Source organism: Lissotriton helveticus, chromosome 7, assembly GCF_964261635.1.
Source record: "Lissotriton helveticus chromosome 7, aLisHel1.1, whole genome shotgun sequence".
Taxonomy (NCBI): domain Eukaryota; kingdom Metazoa; phylum Chordata; class Amphibia; order Caudata; family Salamandridae; genus Lissotriton; species Lissotriton helveticus.
Genome location: NC_136068.1, coordinates 1,078,768,665 through 1,078,787,458, shown reverse-complemented (window position 1 = coordinate 1,078,787,458; position 18,794 = coordinate 1,078,768,665). Strand labels below are relative to the sequence as shown.

At 44.3% G+C, this 18,794-nt stretch overlaps 1 protein-coding gene across 2 annotated transcripts in view; it reads right to left on the bottom strand.

Annotated features, from left to right (window-relative positions):
• RNF213 (ring finger protein 213) overlaps positions 1-18,794 on the bottom strand; it is a 2,973,532-nt gene that overhangs the window by 889,356 nt on the left and 2,065,382 nt on the right. The window contains exons 36-38 of one of the 2 annotated variants that reach the window (XM_078654076.1): positions 13,938-14,077; positions 12,739-12,893; positions 12,021-12,239 (exon numbers count right to left, since the gene is read on the bottom strand). In XM_078654076.1, coding sequence (XP_078510202.1) covers positions 12,021-12,239; positions 12,739-12,893; positions 13,938-14,077 — 514 coding nt within the window. The remainder of the gene's footprint in view (positions 1-12,020; positions 12,240-12,738; positions 12,894-13,937; positions 14,078-18,794) is intronic. The other variant, XM_078654077.1, reaches the window with a different exon arrangement.

The window sequence follows — 18,794 nt, the reverse complement described above, 5'->3', positions numbered from 1 at the left end:
TGTTAGTAGCTTGCGCAGCTATTCTTTTGCCTGAGGCATCTATGACTTTAGATTCTTTGTCAGGCGGGGTGCTTCACCTGACGTTTGTGAGTTTGCCCTTTTCCTAGCGTTTGATACAACTAGTGAATCTAATGGTAGTTGTCCTTTAATGTAGGCTGGATCGTCAGGTGCAGGCCTATATTTTTTCTCAATTCTAGGGTTTAGGATCCTAGTACGTACCGGGTCTTTAAATACCTGTGGAGCATGTTTGATGACCCCTTTAATCCTAGGAAGAATTTGAACAGACCTTTGCGATTGTTCAAATGTGTCTAATAGAAAATCCTCCTCTGCCTCATCTGCATAGTGAGCACATGGTAAATGGCAGCTCCGTTCAATAGGTGCCCAAAACCAATGTTATCTTCTGGGGGAGAAGGTTTTGATGGGTATGACTGTGGGTCAGGAATATCAGGTACATCCCTTGGGTTTGGGTACTCCCAGTCTGGATCATCTAAAGGGTATAGGAAAGGCTCATCCAGGTCTATCCCTCTTCCTAGGCTATACTCATCATCATTCTGAGGTGAGGGTGAAGACCGAGTAGGACAATGTGGAGGAGAAATCTGTGGTGAAATGTTAAGAGGAACAGGGGATGAAGGAGAAGGAAGCATAGGAGAAGAAGGGTGCATAGGAGATGTGGCAGAGTCCTTCTTGGCAGGTACTACAGGTGTGGGTGTTGTATCTGACTTCCTCTTCTTGTGTGGTATAGTGGATACAGCACCTGTTTTTGGGTCAATGTAGATCTTCTTTTGCAGAGGATCTGGTTGGACAAGTTCTTCTCCTTGTTTAACCTTTGTCGGCGCCAATTTTTTCGGTTCTGGGCGAGGTTGCTGCTTGTCTTTAGCCTTAGGAGGTGTTACATTGTCCTTTGGCGTAGTTTTCAGCACTGAAGGTGTTGTTTTCGGTGTCGTAGGCTGTTTCGAGGGCTTGGGCGCATCGGAATCAGGCCTGGTCGGTTTTGGTACCGAAGACTAGGTCTGCGGAGTGGTAGCTGGTCTCGTCGACTTCGAGGCGTTGGACGCTGGCTTCGCACCTTTGTCTTTCGAAGTCGACAGTCTTGGAGCCGAGACTTCTTTCGGTGCCGAGGGAGCTGGTTCGATCGGCACATGCGTCTTCGCTCGGTAAGGAGCTAGCGGAAGGCTTAACTGATTTCTTCTGAGCCGGGCTCGATGGCGGGGCTTTCGAAGTGGTTTTTCGGTCGCAACTGGGCTCCGGAGGCGGAGTGTTGACCTTTGCCTTCGATCTGGGTGCTGTGTGTGGTGCAGGGGCATAGTACTTACGCGCTGACCCGATGGTATGGAGTCATCTGAGTCGTCTGCCTCGGATACGATTTGGAGATCATAGGAATCTTCTTCGGGAAAGAGTGGAACCTCCTTGTCGAAGATGTCTACCGGTTCCGGAGCTGATCTCTGCATGTCGCGTCAACGGGCCCTCCAATCTCGGATGGTTTTCTTGGATCGAAAGGGCGCGCAGGCTGTACATCTGGATTAGTCGTGTTCTGGAGATAAGCACAGGTTGCAGACCTCGTGGTAGTCACTGTGTGGAAACTTTGCTCCACACTCGGGACATTTCTTAAATGGCGTCCTTTCCATGAGGTGTAGGCCTCACGGCGTGGATAGGCCCAACGGCCCGCGTCGACGACCGGAATCGAGCTGATGGAGTCGAAACGATGCTGGTCGATATCGAAGTTAGTTAAGTTAAGTTTTTATGATTTTTTGCGCTTCAAAGTACTTGAAAAGTAGATTTTGAGGCGGAGCGGAAAAGTTCATCCGAACCCAGAGGCGGAAAAATACAATCTGAGGATGGAGCCGATGCCCATGCGCACTATCATCCAAGGGAGGAGTCACCTATCTCGTGACTACAAAAAACTTCTTCCAAGACGACAACAACATGCAATCATCCAAGCCCAACACCAGGTGGCGATCTAATGCAAAAGTGTAGTATCTGCAGCTCATATGCCTCAAACATGTAATTATTCAGAGCCTTATACTAAGAGCACCATGGGTGGTCCTGGCACCTCAAATGAGTTGGGAGGTCGTAGCACTTCATTCATGAAGGGAGGTCCCCGCACCTCAAGTTTGAAAGGTGTCCCTAGTGGCACAATTTAATCCGGTGTCCTAAGGGGCCAAATTACGATGGTGTCCCCCGTGGCACGTATTACATGGGTGTCCCTAGCGGCACAAAAGACCAGTGTGCTCATTATATTACAGACTCGGATTCAGAAAATGAGGATGTCTTACCTAACCCTTCGGATGAATTTGTCCTTGATTTGGACAGTGATGAGAACCTTAATTTTAACAAACAGCTTGATGATATCGCGGCATCCTCCTCTAAAGGTGTCTTCTCAACGTACTGGGACGATTAGCCAGAATCCTAGATTCCACAGAATACAGCCGCATCAATGGCACCCCTCTCAACCCCAATCTCATCAGGGGATGGAGCCAGAGAGCATTAATTCTACTGGGTAATGCCAACGCTAGCATTAATGCAGAAAGACAAAGAGTCGTTTTGACTAAAATAAATCCAAAACTAACTGACATGGCGGATAAAGAACCCTTCCAAAACCCAAAAGGTTTACTCTTTAATGATAGATTGGACTCACATACCTTTACAAACTTCTTTCCCAAGAGACATGCCTCTCTCTCTCCAGAGCAACAGAAAATAATAGAGACGGACACTCTTTCTTGTAAAAAAGAAAGACAAAGGTTGGAGACCTGTTATAAGCTTAAGAGAACTAAACAAATATTTGGATTACAGACACTTCAAGATGGAGGGCCTCCACCTCTTGAGGATTTACCTTTAGAGGGAGACTGGCTAGTCAAACTAGACCTAAAGGATGCTTACTTCACCATTCCTATGGCCGAATCCCACCAACCCTTTCTTCAATTTGTCTAGGAAAAATCACCTTTACCAATTTTAGGCTCTCCCCTTCTGACTCTCCTCTGCCCCTTGGTGCTTCACCAAGGTCATGAGAGCTGTTGCCTCATCTCTAATAAGGGGCATTTGTTTACTCATTTACTTAGACGACATTCTTATAATTTCTCAAGAGCCTTCACAACTAGCCAAAGACCTGAAGACTGTGATGGATTTCCTAGAAAGTTTAGGATTCATCATAAACAAAGATAAATCAATTCTGTCCCCTTCCAGATCTCTGGAGTTCCTAGTTTTCACAGTAGACACATTGAAATTTCTCCTTTTACTACCTTCAAAAAAGATTACCAAAATTAGGAAGAAAATAAGACACGTCCTGAAACTGCAAGACTTATCTCTGAGAGAGCTAGCCAGGATTCTGGGTCTCCTCTCCTCCTCCATCCAAGCCATCTTTCCCGGTCCCCTCAACTATCGGGCCCTCCAAAGGGTAAAGGCAAGAGCCCTAAGAACTGGCCTCTGGTACAGAGATCAGATCTGTCTGGATGAAGAAGCCAAATCGGAATTTGCCCGGTGGCTCGAGAACCTAGATGCTTGGAACGGAAAAGCAATCTTTGTTTCAAAACCAGAGTTTGTTTTACAATCAGATGCGAGCCTTCATGGCTGGGGAGCTTGCCTTCTCAATCAGATCACTGGTGGTATCTGGTCACAAAAGGAATCATCTCACCACATAAATCATTTAGAACTAACCGCTGGGCTTTACACCCTCATGAGCGCACCAAATCTGCAGACCGCTCGAATCTAGCAAAGAAACTTTGGATGTTCTGTCTGAACATAAGATCGCTCTTCTGTCTGGAACATAAGATCGCTCTCAAAGGGGAATACTCTCTAGACTGGAACTCAAGATTCCTGTTAGATCACAGCAGTTGGAAACTGAATGTTTCCGTGTTCAGTACCCTAAACAAGCTCTGGAGCCCTTTAGAGATAGACTTATTTGTGAGCAGACTAACCTTTCAACTGGAGAACAACTTCAGCTGGATGCCCGAACCGGGTGCTCTAGCAGTCAACGCCTTACTACAATCTTGGAAAGGAGCCAAGGTGTACGCATTCCACCCTTTGCTATGATTCAGAGAGTTCTTCAGATAGTGAGACAGGATCAGTGCTTCCTTGTCCTAATAACTCCCTTTTGGCCATCCCAAGCATGGTTCCCCACCACTCTAGAACTAGCTTGCAACGCCCCCTTCTTAATTCCTACAATAGAGAATCTTCTTGCAGACGTTGACAGAGGAGTTCACCCCCTAATTCAGAACAGGAGGTTAACCCTTCTTGCCTGGAGAGTATCAGGAGATCCAATGAAATGTCAGGACTTTCGGCGACGGCTGCAACTCTTTTCAGAGAGTCTTGGGCCCCAGGGACTCACTACAAATATAACAACATATGGCGAATCTGGGTACATTGGTGCCTGGAAAGGAACCTGGATTCCTTGGAAGCACCTATTGTTGACATAGCTAACTTCCTTGTTAAACAATTTAATAAAGGCCTCCGCTATAGAACTATAATTTGCTAAAGATAGGCTATTTCTGCTGGTCATGTCCTTGTCAATGATAAAACGGTAGGTAAAAATGTCATTGTTTGTAGAGTGATGAAAAGCATTCATTTAAGAAGACCTCCTAAACCTAAATATGAAAGTCTTTGGGATGTCAAACTAATGCTTGATCTTTTCAATAACTGGCCTGTTAGTACTCTCCTCAAAATAAAAACTTTTCCATTAAGCTGGCTACTCTACTATGTCTATTCTCATGCAGAAGGGTCTCTGATGTCAAAGCCCTGGAGATTACAAATTGATTTTTTAACATGTTTGGAGTCAAATTTGAGATTTAAAGAAGAACAAAGACTGTCTGATTCAATATTTTACCCACGTTTTGATTTATGTCCAAAACTTTGCGTTGTGGACTGCATGAGAGCGTATGATCGCAGAATGTTTGCTCTTCGCTCTCAGGATGTTTACCAATTACTTATATCCTTTGTTAAACCCCACAAAGGAATAACCCCGACCTCTATTACAAGATGGGTTAAGACTGTTATGAATTTAGCAGGTATTGACTTAAAGAAATTTCAAGTTCACTCCCTTAGAAGGGTGCTATGGCCAGTAAATCTCTCTGGTCTGGAGGTAAGTTGGACAACATTCTCAAAGCTGCTGACTGGTCAAATGCTTGCACCTTTGCACGTCATTATTGCAAGCCTATTGAACATATGTCTGTTGTTGTTTTACAAAGTTATCAACATGCATAATGTAGCCTCCGTTCTTGTAATGAAATTGTGATTCTCATATTAACATGACTAGAAAATCTGGATTTCATTAAAGACACGGAGGCTGACATTATCCCTCCCATCCCAACCCTTGGTGGTCTTACAATGATTTAATGCTGTTTTTTTACAGTTTATTACTGTACTTTTTATTAACAGTACTTGTTTCATCTCTTGTTCCTTTTAGCTTGATATTATGTTTTTACATTCAAGAGATATTTACTTTTTTGTCTTTTCAGGTAACGCTCCTTAACTGTGCGTCGTCTGGCCTTTGGTTTTACCTTCGTTCTTCCTTCATCCTGCTCATCAGAAGATAGTTTTGATGTTTCAAGTTTCATGAACATATTTTCCTCCACATTTAAAAGAGGCAGATTGTTGATGGCTCATGCCTTTCATGTGTTGCTATTTTTCTATTCTGGAACCTTTTAAAATTGTAATTATATACCCTCACGTTTACGTGAGTTAAGACCTGCTGTTAACCTTAAATGTTTACATTCCTTGCGTTCTGATACGATGACCTACTGTAAACACTGCAATTTGAAGTTATCACCTAATACCACCAGGAGACACATTACTCACAGGCTATGGAAGATGTTTCTTCTTAACTGTAGATCACTGCCCAAAAACTATACCGAGTTAGCCCTATTAATAGAAGAACATAAACCCGATGCTCTTTTCTTAACGGAGACCTGGCTCCAATCGGAAGCCGACTCTGCCACTGTATGGGCAACTCCGCAAGGGTATACTATAAAAAGAGCTGATCGTACTACTGGCAGAGGAGGTGGTCTGGCGATTATTTATAGAGATGTATATCAATGTCGTATTATTCTCACTATACTCTCAGACTGCGAAAGTATGTCCTTTGCACTAGAATTTGCGCCGACAAATACCTTCTCAGGTATCCTGGTCTATCGCTCACCAGGAACCCTAGGTCAGTTTATTTCCAACATGGTCAACCTAGTTGCTGATTCAGCTCTTGCATCGGCTAATTTTACGGTACTGGGCGGCCTAAATATTTACACCTGGATAGTTCTCTTGATCCCTCGGCCAACAATCTTCGGCTGAGTCTTCAAGCGATTGATCTAGTGCAAAAAGGATCTGCCCCGACACACAACAAGGGTCATTTACTGGATCCTGTTTTCAGTAATATTGACACCTTAATTACTGAAACGCCTCTCCCTTTGCCCTGGACATATCACTACCTAATTCCTCTGAGTTGGGTAACGGGGAACCCCCTATCTATCCAAGAGCCAAAAAAACAATGGGGGAGGAAATGGTCGAAACTTTCTACCAGTCAATGGGAGTCTGCTCTTGTTGATCTTAAGCCCGTGAATGTTCCCAACCCCATCTTGGCCAGTAGTAACTTTGATAACTGGATCCAAAACTCTCTTGACCTAGTCCTTCCCAGGGAGCGCCTGCAGTGTATAAAGAGGCAAAAAGTAGCCCCCTGGTTCACACCTAAATTGAGGGAGATGACACAATCTTGCCGTAGGCTAGAAAGGGTTTGGAGACGGGACCATTCCCAGTGCAGGAAAGCAGAATACAGAACAGCAATTAGACTTTATAAGACCGAAATCAAAGCCGCACAAGCTCTTTTTTATGAAACAAAAATTAATACAGCTGCCAATTCACATAGGGAAATCTTTCAGATAGCCAAGTCACTGATTTCCCCTCCCCAAGAATTAGTCTCCTCAGAAGGAGCATTGGCACGATGTAATAATTTAGTACCTTCTTCCACCAAAAGATTCAGACTATTTATGCCTCCTTTGCTCCTGACATTGTTGAACCAGACGCAGCTGGAACGGTGAGTTTTAACTCCACGGCCACTTGCATGCTGGAATAATTGACCCCCCTGGATCCGGTCTCCCTGAATAAAATAATTCCTAAGGTTACCTCGGGCTCTCCAAGGGATCCAGCGCCTCCCCAATTTCTCCTTTCAGTCATTGATCTGCTTCGTCCAGTAATCCTTGATGTTCTTAACACCTCGATTGCCTGGGGCATAGTTCCCACATCGTGGAAATGTGCAATAGTCAGGGCTCTTTTAAAGAAGCCCCATCTGGACCAAGGGAATTTATCCAACTACCGCCCTATTTGCCTTTTGCCCTGGATGAGCAAATTGGCTGAGAAGCACATCAACAACATATTGGTCGAGAATCTGGAATCTAATAATTTGCTGTCCACATCCCAGACGGGGTTTCGTCCCCAGCATGGGACTGAGACAGCTCTGTTGGCTGTGACAGAGGAGACAAGGACCGTGCTGGACCAGGGAGGGAAGGCGGCCATTATCTTGTTAGATCTCAGTGCTGCGTTCGACACGGTTAACCATGCCATCTTACTACATCGTCTCAGTGGCATAGGGGTGTCGGGCGCAGCACTGCCATGGCTGACCTCCTTCCTGGAGGAGCGCTTCTTCCAGGTTTTTGAGGGAGAGGTTGTCTCCGCTAAGCAGCCACTCAGGTGTCGTGTTCCCCAGGGCTCTGCCCTGAGCTCCACGCTTTTTAACGTTTATATGAGGCCCTTGGCGGAGGTGGTCCACCCTTTCGGCGTCAGAATTGTTACCTATGCAGACGACACCCAGCTTGTGGTCTCGTTAAACCAAGCTGAGGGGTCGCCTAGCACTCTGGGTCCCTGTCTGGAGGCAGTCGCCAGATGGATGGAACTCTCCTGCCTCAGACAAAATGGAGAAAAAAACGAAATCATGTTATTGGGGAATCCACCACCCAATATTCTTGCCCCTTTGTGGCCAAAATGCCTGGGACATCCCCCCCTCCTAAGACACAGATAAAGAGCCTAGGAGCTTGGTTGGACAGATCCCTCGATTTCAAGGTCCAGGCCACTAAGACCTCATCCACCTGTTATGGTCTGATGAGAATGCTCTGGAAGATTCTCCCCCTGCTTCCCTTCCAGGCAAGGAGAATCATGGTTCAGGCTTTGATACTCTCTCGCCTGGATTATGGCAATGCTCTCTATTTGGGAGCTCCAAAGGCCACAATCAAGAAGTTGCAGGTTACGCAGAATTGTGCCGCTCGACTGCTCTACCAAATTCCACGTAGGCAATCCGCCAAACCTGCTCTCAAGAAACTGCACTGGCATCCTATTGCAGCAAGGATACAGTTCAACGCCATGTGTCTCACTCAGAAAGCAATTTGGAGGACCGGTCCAGCTATAATGCATCCTTTAGTCACTCCTTATCTCCCCCACAGAGCTTTACGCTCTAGCTCATCACATCTGGCTACTTTGCATAAGATAAACAAGGCCCGTTGGGGAGGTCGTTCGTTCTCTTTTAATGCCAGAAAAATCTGGAACTCCCTTCCTCTTGCCCTCAGAAAGAACAACAACCTGTTGGCATTCAGAAAGCTTCTAAAAACCCATTTGTTCGAAACATCTTGCTAGCACGCAAACCCGTTCTTCTCTGATTCAGACACCAGCGCTGCGAGGCCTCAGGGTAGTCTATGCGCTATATAAATATAATTTTCATTTCATTTGATGTAAGCGGCTGCTTGAACTGCATTAAAGAAATAATGCATAATGTCAGCCTCCGTGTCTTTAATGAAATCCAGATTCTCTAGTCGTGTTAATATGAGAATTGCAATTCTCATCTATTGTTGACTGAGGAGACATTAAAAGCCTCAGACAAATGTGGTGAGGGAGGTGGTGGGGTGGGTGGTGGAGGTGTTGATTGTGGTGCAGGTGAAGACTGAATGGGAATGTGCAATGAACTAGTTGTAGCTTTTTAAACCTTTCTTCTTTATGGTTTGAATAGGAATGTCCAAAGCCTCCTCAAAACTCAACTGCTTCTTATGAGTTTTCTGATTTGGTGGCTGTACCATAACTGTCTTTGTTACAGGCTAATTATGAAGCGTTTTTTGTTTCAGATTGAGCTTTTGGTGAAATTGCTTGAAGATTGGTCCGGGGGAGGTTTTAGACCAACAACAATGCATTCCGGTGGAGAAAGTTTTGTCTTTGTTGGAGGAAGGTTCGGTTCTGAAACAACAAGTCTTTTTTTCGGTAGCACGACAAAAGAGTGAAATGTTTTGGTCTTGAATGGAAGGGACAGGGAGGCTCCTGCTGTAGGCTGCACTTTCGAAGACTAGCCGGAGGGTGATGGTTCAGAATAATGTTTCGGTGCACGCCATGGCTTGTGTGCCTTTGGCGGCCTGTGAGCAGTTTTCTCAGTGATGGCTGAGGATTAGGATTTTGAAGCAGGATGAAAAGTACTCACTGTATGTTGTTTTTGGACTGACTGAAGAGTGTCCGAGTCCTCTTCTGTTTGAGACTTGGAATCGGAGTCATGTATGGAAAGGGATTCTTCTAGTGCCGCTGAAGCCTCGTCCTCCTCCTCTTGTCAACCGAAGATGTTGGGGACATTGTTCATTTGCTTGAACTGCCGCTCTTGAAATCTAGCCCTTCAATCTCAAAGAGTCTTTTTAGACTGTGAAGACTTACCGGCCTCACAGGTGTAGTCCCTATGTTTGGGCGAGAGACATAAGTTGCAAATGAGATGTTAGTCAGTGTGAGGGTATTTGGAGTGGCACTTCGGACAGAAACGGAACAGAGTGCATTCCATTAGCAAGTCATTCTCGATCTCATTCGAAATAGAGAAATGTTGCCAGCCGGGCGTGGCCCATAGGCCAAAGAGAGAGTCGAAAACCTGCTACGAAATCTAGTATGAGATGTAGATTATACCAATCTAAACAATACCGTTGAGATATATATATATATATATATATATATATATATATATATATATATATATATATATATATATATATATCTGACCGAAGACGGACTGAAGGAGACTTGAACCGGAGCGCAAAATACTACATCTTAACCAGTCGGTGGAAAAAAACAATCTGAAGATGGCGTTGATGACCATGCACAGTATTCCCAAGTGGAGTCACACAGCCTCATGACTCGAAGAAAACTTTTTGGAACAAAAACAACTTATAATCGACCAAGCCCAACAGTAGATGGCAGACTTATGCAAAGTCTGTGTATCTACAACACACATGCCTCGAACACTTATTAATTAATAAAACGTATATAAGCATAAAAACAAAATGTAAAAGTTAAAAAATGTAAAACATTCTGTAGTTGTTAAGGACTTTAAAATTGGAGGGTAAAAAATAAGTTAATTCCTCAGATCCGTAGTAACAATTCAAGTGCATCAAACAGAATATGGTTTGGACGATAAGTCGTTCTCCCGGAAGAAGAAGGCAGCACATCATTTTGCTATCCCGCTCGACAACTCGCTAATAGCGCGCCTGAGTAGGAGATTCCTTATCTTTCCATATCAACCCATACATATCAGCTGAGAACATTTTTTTTTCTTCCTCCTGACAGTTTGCAAATAGCGTACCTGAGCAGGAGTTTTTCTTATTTGTTTACATCAGCCCACCCATATTAGTTTGGATATTTTTCCTTCCCCGACAGTTTGCAACAAGCGTGCTAAAATAGAGGATTATTTACTCTGCTCCATTTACCCATCTGCAATCCTTGTTTATGTTTTAACAACAGACGGGAATTATTTCAACCTGCTCGAAAATCCTGCAAGCACGGATGGTAACACCTCTTGTGATCCCTTTCGGGGACTTTTTGCTATCGACTGGTTGTACCTGGATTTAGACTTGCTTCTTCTGAAACTTAAACGCTACACCCTGCAGTTTATTGCCCAGCAAAATTGAAATGAGAATATAATCTACCTTCTACTGCGCCCTGATGAAGGAATACTGTATACTGGCACTGTTTCCGAAACGCGCGTCGGCGTTTTCTCATGTTTTGTGGTTCTAAATGTGTTCACAGTGTTCTGTTTTGAGATATATGATGATGGCTGTATGTATGTATGCCTGGAAGTATGAGTGTTTTTTTTGTATATAATGTTTCTTCTCCTTCTGTGCTGGGCTAATTTTGCTATGTATTCTATGGATGTTGGAAAAAATTCTATTTGAAGAAAAAGAAAAAAAACGTTTATGAATGCTTTTCTAGTGATTAACACATAAATATTAAATAAAAATGATTTGATACCGTATTAGTTTTCTGTGGGCAAATTGTCAAAATGATTTTGAACGCTTAGTCCTCTAGAGTTATGGGAACTTCCCTCTCATGTTTTTTCTGTGATTGAACTCCCTGGTGGGTTGTTCCCCTTATCCTTGCTTGAGGTTCAGGGTCTCTTGTTGTTTTTCTACTTGGACGATAAGTGGCCTACATTGAATTTACAAAAGCTACAACCTTCCCATTGAAGCCCTAAGTGTTTGTTTATATTTGTTTGTGAATTCAATAAAAGATTTAATCATTTATGTATTTGTTTGATAAATGTTTGTTTCTGTATATTTTGAGTATTGTTTTGTGGGCCAAATCATCAAAAATGCTTATGCAGGGGTCTCCGGCTTCCACTGTTGACTTAGAGGAGGTCCTTGGATTCCTATAATGATTCAGTGGGGGTCCCCGGGTTTCAGTAATAATTAAGTTGGGGTCCACACAAGTCAAAAGGTTAACCCACTGTACTATATGATATGAAACACTGGGATGTGTGAGAACATTTGTCTAGCAAGATATAAATATATTTGGATAATCAGTGAAAGCCAAATAATGAGAATATTAATGCCAATGTTTAAGGTCTTATTACAGCTCTGCTTGATGGCTTTTTATCTGGTACAGCCAACGTGCTTACTACAATATCTCATATATTTAGTTATGATGTGAAGGCCAGCAGTGGCAGCTTTCAATCTGGTAACTTTAACAGAGGTTTAGCTGTAAAGCAGCTAAACCCAGCTGTGTTGCACATAGAAGTCGTCATGCTGAAAATGCCTTACCATCCGATGACTTGATCCTGCTTCCACTTCCTCAATTCTCATAGTTAGAGACTCAACAACTTGCGGATTCACTGCTAGGATGCGGGAGAAGTTATGCAGTCTGTGCATGAACTGGTGGTAGGCAATGTGGACCCATGGTAGGCAATTCACCAAATTCTCCTTTACTGCACACAATCTTTTCATTTCATCAATGCAGGATAACAAGGCCATCTGCAGATACTGAAGGGTACAGAGAATGTAAACAATATGTGAGTGAAGACATAGTTACTGATCTGTGTAACTGTTTGCATAAAAACTTCTCGAGACGTACCAAAATGCATCAAAAACTTAAACCCACTTAACACTCCCCACAAATTGTTTGTGCCCATGTTTGAGAAGATCTCTCGTCAGGACTAACACATTAATATTAATCGATTGTTATAAGCCAATAAATGTATGCCATTTTGGAAACTCAAAAGATGGCTACTCAAAAATGCAACCCACACACAGACACTGTAATAGTTACACTGCTTCTAGCAATTAGAGCAGCTTCAATCCTCTCCTACAATGTAGATCAATCTCACCCACATTTACTTTGACATGTGCAAACAGACAGTGTGTCTTGTCTGACCCACTTGCATAGCCTAAAACCGGAGCTGCCTAAGCATAGCTTTACTTCTCGCACTTGGAAGAGGTGCTTCATGCGTGGATGAACATATAAATACTTTTACATAACTACCTGTAACTCATCAAGAGAGGAAATACTCATGCTCAGCAGGAGAAAATCTCGAACATAGCGCAGGAACAGCTCTTCATTGTCACTTTCGTTCAGTCTTGAAATAAATTGCCCCAACGGAGTTTGGATGAAGATATCCACAAACTTCTCTGTGCCTGCTAGATGTAGAAGGATGGGTACTGAATGATTCATTTTCACTAGAATCAATCTGACAGTCAACCATGTTTTCTCTGTCCAAATATGGGCTCCCCAGCCCCCCCCCACACACAAATGCATAGAAATACTATCTTAGTCAACAGACTAGGCTTTAAGAGCGTGTTCTGCTCCCATTCACCTCCTCCAAGAACTCATTGGGTATAAAAACATAAAAATCATAAAAATATTACTTTAAATTAATGCTAAAAAATATGCAAGCACTATTGTAAAATAGGGTGAGCGCTACAGAATCCATCTAGTGCGTAAATGATAGATTTTGTACAAAGGAATCATGCTGACATAATTTAATGCCCACTGTAATCTCATTTAGCACATTTGATTGGCAGTTTGCTTATGTTTTTGTCATGTACACATTGTGTGTGTCTGTTGGATATTTGCATTGCTGCTGCACTATTACACCTAGTTCTGGCATATCAGGGAAGCCTGGACTGCTGCGGATTGTTTCATGCCGTTTTGTGTGAAGAAGACCTTGCCTGCTACTAACCATACAATATCATGTTCCATGATGGAAGGCTGCATCGCAAAAAACTATATCTGGGGGTTGCATTGCTGCTACCTGCACTATAACTGCCTTGTGTGACTTAAGTTTCCAATGCTGATATTGTTATTTTTTGGATTAGAGAAGCTTGGATTGATAATGGCAGTGGGGTAACTTTTCTAAGAGGGAAGCTTGCTCTATTTCTTCTAAAGTGTATTAGGCATGTGTGTGGGGAGGGGGGGGAGATGTATGTGTGTGTTACCATGTCCTCAAGCTTGTTTCTTTGTTTATGACATAGACTTGCACTTCTGGTGCCTTTGGCATATCATTTCTTTTTCTAAGAGATGCTGTTATTCTTCATGACAATACTGTACATACTCTGTGTCAAGAGGTTTTCAGTATTGAATCCTGAGCTCTACCTGTTCCTTTGGTAAAGCAGATTCAAGTTTTTAGGGGCAATTTATTTTAATATTTAAAATAAAATATGTTGGAAATCATTATCATTTACCTTCTCCAACTGTGATGAACTGAGCCTGGGAATAGAGCTCCTCCAAATAGTCTTTGATCCTCCAGCTGAAAGGCAGAGTATTGTTCACGCTTTCCGGAACCTTCATATAATTCTGCACCAGGATTGTTCCAACCTGAGAACTGCAATACATGGAAACAAAGATCACTTACACACACACACACACACGGGATAAAAGCCAACTACACTAGTGCTCTTCATAATATCAGCGTATCTCTCAGAGCTAGGGGTGTAGAATTTTATAAAAATATCTACTTGTCAATGGGTCAGGTTGCTTCGTAAATCTACTTGTCCTGTATAAAAATCCCCTTGTCCACGTAATGCTGCGACAAATTATGGCAGCAATCTCATTACTCATTATATAAAAGCTCTGATATTAGCCTTTCTGATTATGCCAGGGCTCATACTCTAGTACAGTTCGATTCTAGCAATTTCCTTATTTTACCACCTTTCTGTAGATCTACATACTGGGGCTGGAGGTAGCGTTAAACAATAGTTTCAGGGTTGGAATGCCATTTTGTGTCTGTGCAAACCTACTAAATTGCGTGTTTTAGTGGTTTTCACCAGCTCTTTCTGGAAAGTGTTAGGATTCATCTTGCTCACAGACATCTGCATCACCTAGCTTTCTGGTCAGGCATGTCAAGATAAAAACACAGGGTCGCCCGGGGCAGGGATGTAGTGTCGTGCAATTTGGCAGTTGACCAGGGCAAAAGCAAGGTTTGGCTCATGCGCCCAACAAAGATTTGTAATTACCTCATTAAATGTTAAGAGTGGCTCAGTAGGTGTGTGCCCTGATTGAAAAACCTCCCTAAATACTTTGATTTGACCTCCATGAAATGGGGCTGGAGATTAAAGACTTATGTATAACCATGGAGTAAGAAGCGCTCTCCTCAGTGGCAGGGTCAGGAGGTGAGAGGAGATCAGACTCAGGGGCGGTATCAAGGCCACTAGCCTCCTGCAGATTGTCAGACCAATTTTCATCATGATAAGGGTGGTTAATCTCATCACCTGCATAGTAATCTTTATGTAAATCAGTCTTGACCCTACGCCTTATGGAACAGTCCAGCCGGAACTGCCGAGCCGGGTCCTCCCTAGACCAGAAACAAGCATCATGGGACCAGTTTCAGGGTATTACCCCTCATCAGCCAGACTAGCTAGAATCCAGTGGCACAGCGAGCAAGGGACCCACGTCTGGACATCCCCATTCCAGTTAGGTCGAAAAATACTGCAGCAACACATGATGGATTCAACCCTGATCAGTTGACTGGGGGTGAGTGTTTGATTTGCTCAAACGTTCCGTCCATCATCCCCTTTGGTATCGCAACACATGATGGATGGCATTGTGGAGGCAGAGGAAGTGGAGGAACAGGAGCCTCAACTGTGGCTGGTACAACGATCGAGGTGGATCTGTCCCGGACTCGATGTCCGAGTGGACAATGGGGATCAAGTCTTCCAGCATCAACGGATTCAGCATCAATACACTGGGAACTGCTGTGGACCATGACAACAGAGGTGGAGTTGAGAATGGAGTCAGAGGCAGCCTCAGTATGGGCTCAGCTGGCTCCGAGGGCAAACCTGCCTGTGGTAATCCAGGTGAGGCCCACACGTGCACCAGAGGGAGTCAGTAAGGATCCAAAGAGTCGGAGCATGGGTTTGCGAAACTCTTCAATCTGCTCCAGAGTGGCAAACAGCCCTGGAAACTAGGGTTGCGCCAGAACAAGTTGTAGGATCAGCTGTGATGCTGAACGATTTCGGAAGCGAGATTAAGATGTATGGCGTTACCCTTGCGACTTCTTGTGTGAGTGGCAGGAAGGGGCCGAGTTCCACTAAGATTTCTTGTGTGGTTTTTTTGGTTTTTTTTTCCTTACTGACTGATTGAGAATAAGACCAATGTCTGGAAGGACTGCTGGGACTTCTGGATCTGGAAGAGACCTGGATCGAACTTTTAACATGGAGTGGTCTTCTCGCAGTCTTCTGGTGCTTGGTAGTGTAGAGTTTTCCACTGAGGTCTAGTATTGCCTTCGAGTTCAAACTTGAGCAATCACTGCAGGCCTTTGGGTCGTGGATCAACCCCAGGCACCACAGACAGATTTGGTGAAAATCTGTCACTGAAGTGTGTCTGCAAAAATCCTTACAGGGCTCAAAACCTGTTTTTTTGAGAGGTGACACACCCCATACATACAGAAAAAAAAAGTTTTAAATAAAGGTGAGTGCCTCAGAGTGTCAGTCGAGACATGGCTCAAATCCTGTCATTTGTAGCGAAGACATTCACTTTCACACTGAAATATCTGTGTTGCCAAGCTTTGCAAAGTAGTAAAGAAGTACAAAACATCAGACAGATCAACATTTAATACAGTATCCAAATCTGACACATGCACACCTACCAATCCCATACCACCCCCACATTGGGTTCCCAACAGATATCAGTACCCATCAATGGTTATTCAGGGAAAAAGGACCTAAGGGCCTGCTAATCATTCGAACTATAATCAGAGTCATATCAGAGCATGCCTCCGTGACTGGAGCCATCAATTCTTGCAACACTCCTGCCCACTCAAAACAGTCCTCCAACTTATTATACGTCCGGGCCTCACACATCCGACATTCTTCTGCCAGAGCCCTCTTGCCTATCTCCCTAACCACTGCTCACATGTTGGCCCCATAAGGAATATCCATCTGATGGCAATTCTTCAGTTGGCCAGCACATGACCCAGCAAAGCAAGTTTGTAATACACCTTACTACCACTTGGGCTCAGTATTAAGAGTAACAAACAGTGGCAGACCGTAAAATCTATATCTATGTCCGTCACCTCTCGGAGTCTGCGTTTAACCATGTCACAATATTGAATATGCTACTTACCAGTATGCATCTGTTCTTGGCATGTAGGGCTGCTAACATTCATATCTTAGCATTAGATCGCCGCCTAGTGTTGGGTCCGGATGATCGCACATTGTTGTCCTGGAAGAGTCTTCGAAGTATCCTGAGATGGGTGGCTCCTCCCCTGGACTACAGTGCGCATGGGCATCGGCTCCATCCCCAGATTGTTTTTCGCCATTGTGGCAGAAGATGGAGTGAAAAGTGTAAAGGATGTCCATGCTAATGAATAAATACAATAGTATATCTGCAGCTGCGACAGGCACCGGGGAGGAGGGCGGGCGATATGAATGTTAGCAGCCCTACATGCCAAGAACAGATGCATACTGGTAAGTAGCATATTCAGTTCGAGGCATGTGGGCTGCTAAATTCATATCTTAGCATAGAATACATAGCAGTCCCTCCATCAGCGGCGGTTGCCCGTGCCAGCTGCAGAAACCTGAAAAAGTGTTTTTAGAACAGCCTGTCCTACAGCAGCTTGCTGCTTGGAATGTACATCAACACAGTAGTGTTTTGTAAAGGTATGTGGTGTAACCCACGTGGCTGCTCTGCAAATATCCTCCAAAGGAATGTTCCCTAGGAAAGCCATGGATGCCCCCATTTTGCGTGTGGAGTGCGCCCTTGGGGGTATTGTTAAAGTGCGCTTGGCCTTTTGATAACATATCTGGATGCACTTAACAATCCATCTGGCTATCCCTGCTTTGGAAATAGGGTTGCCTTTGTGTTGTGGTGCGAAGGCAACAAAAAGTTGTTTTGTCTTTCTAAAGGGTTGTGTTCTGTCTATGTAGTACATCAACGCCCTCCGTACATCTAAGGTGTGGAGCATTCTTTCTGCCACCGTTTGCGGGTTTTGAAAGAATGCTGGTAAGTCAATAGTTTGGTTGAGATGAAACTGTGACACCACCTTGGGAAGGAATTTGGGGTTAGTGCGTAGCACTACCCTATTTGGATGAATCTGAATGAATGGCTCTTGGATTGTGAGCGCTTGCAGCTCACTGACACGCCTGAGAGACGTAATAGCTACTAGGAAAGCTACTTTCCACGTAAGGAACTGGAGTTCACACAAGTGTAGTGGCTCAAATGGTGGTCCCATCAGTCTGGTGAGAACGACATTGAGGTTCCACACCGGAGCTGGCGGTGTTCTTGGGGGAATGACTCGTTTCAGACCCTCAAGGAAGGCTTTAATGGCAGGCACTCTGAAGACAGAGAGATGCTGCCTGTTCTGAAGATAAGCCGCTATGGCGGATAGATGTATCCGAATGGAAGTGTACGCTAGATTGCACTTGTAAAGATGCAACAGATAGCAAATGATGTTGGGAATAGATGCATCTAGCGGGTTGATGTCATTGGCTGTACAGTAAATGACAAAACGCTTCCATTTTGCAGCATAGCATGCTCTGGTAGTGGGCTTCCTTGCCTCCTTGATGATGTTCATGCATTCCGGAGGTAGGTTAAGGTATCCAAACTCTAGGACTTCAGGAGCCAGATCGCCAGGTTGAGCTGTTGCGGATCTGGATGCTGAATTTCTCCATGGTTCTGCGTCAAAAGACTGGGCGTGAGGCGCAGTCTTTGATGCGGCACTACTGAGAGTTCGAGGAACGTGGTGTACCAAGCCTGGCGCGCCCACGTTGGAGCAACTAGGATGAGAGTCATCGCGTGCTGCCTTAGCTTTCTTGCGACCAGCGGTGTTAGAGGGGCTGGCGGAAAAGCGTACACAAATTTGCCTGACCAGTTCATCCATATCGCATTCCCCTGCGACTGTGGGTGAGGGAACCTGGCGGCAAAGTGTGGGCATTTTGCGTTTTCTTTTGTGGCAAACAGGTCTATCTCCGGATGACCCCACTGCTGGAAGTACGGGTGGAGGACAGATGGGTGTATCTCCCACTCGTGCATTTGATGGCTGTACCTGCTGAGCAGATCCGCCATCTGGTTGTCCTTCCCTGGGAGGTGTTCCGCCATGAGGA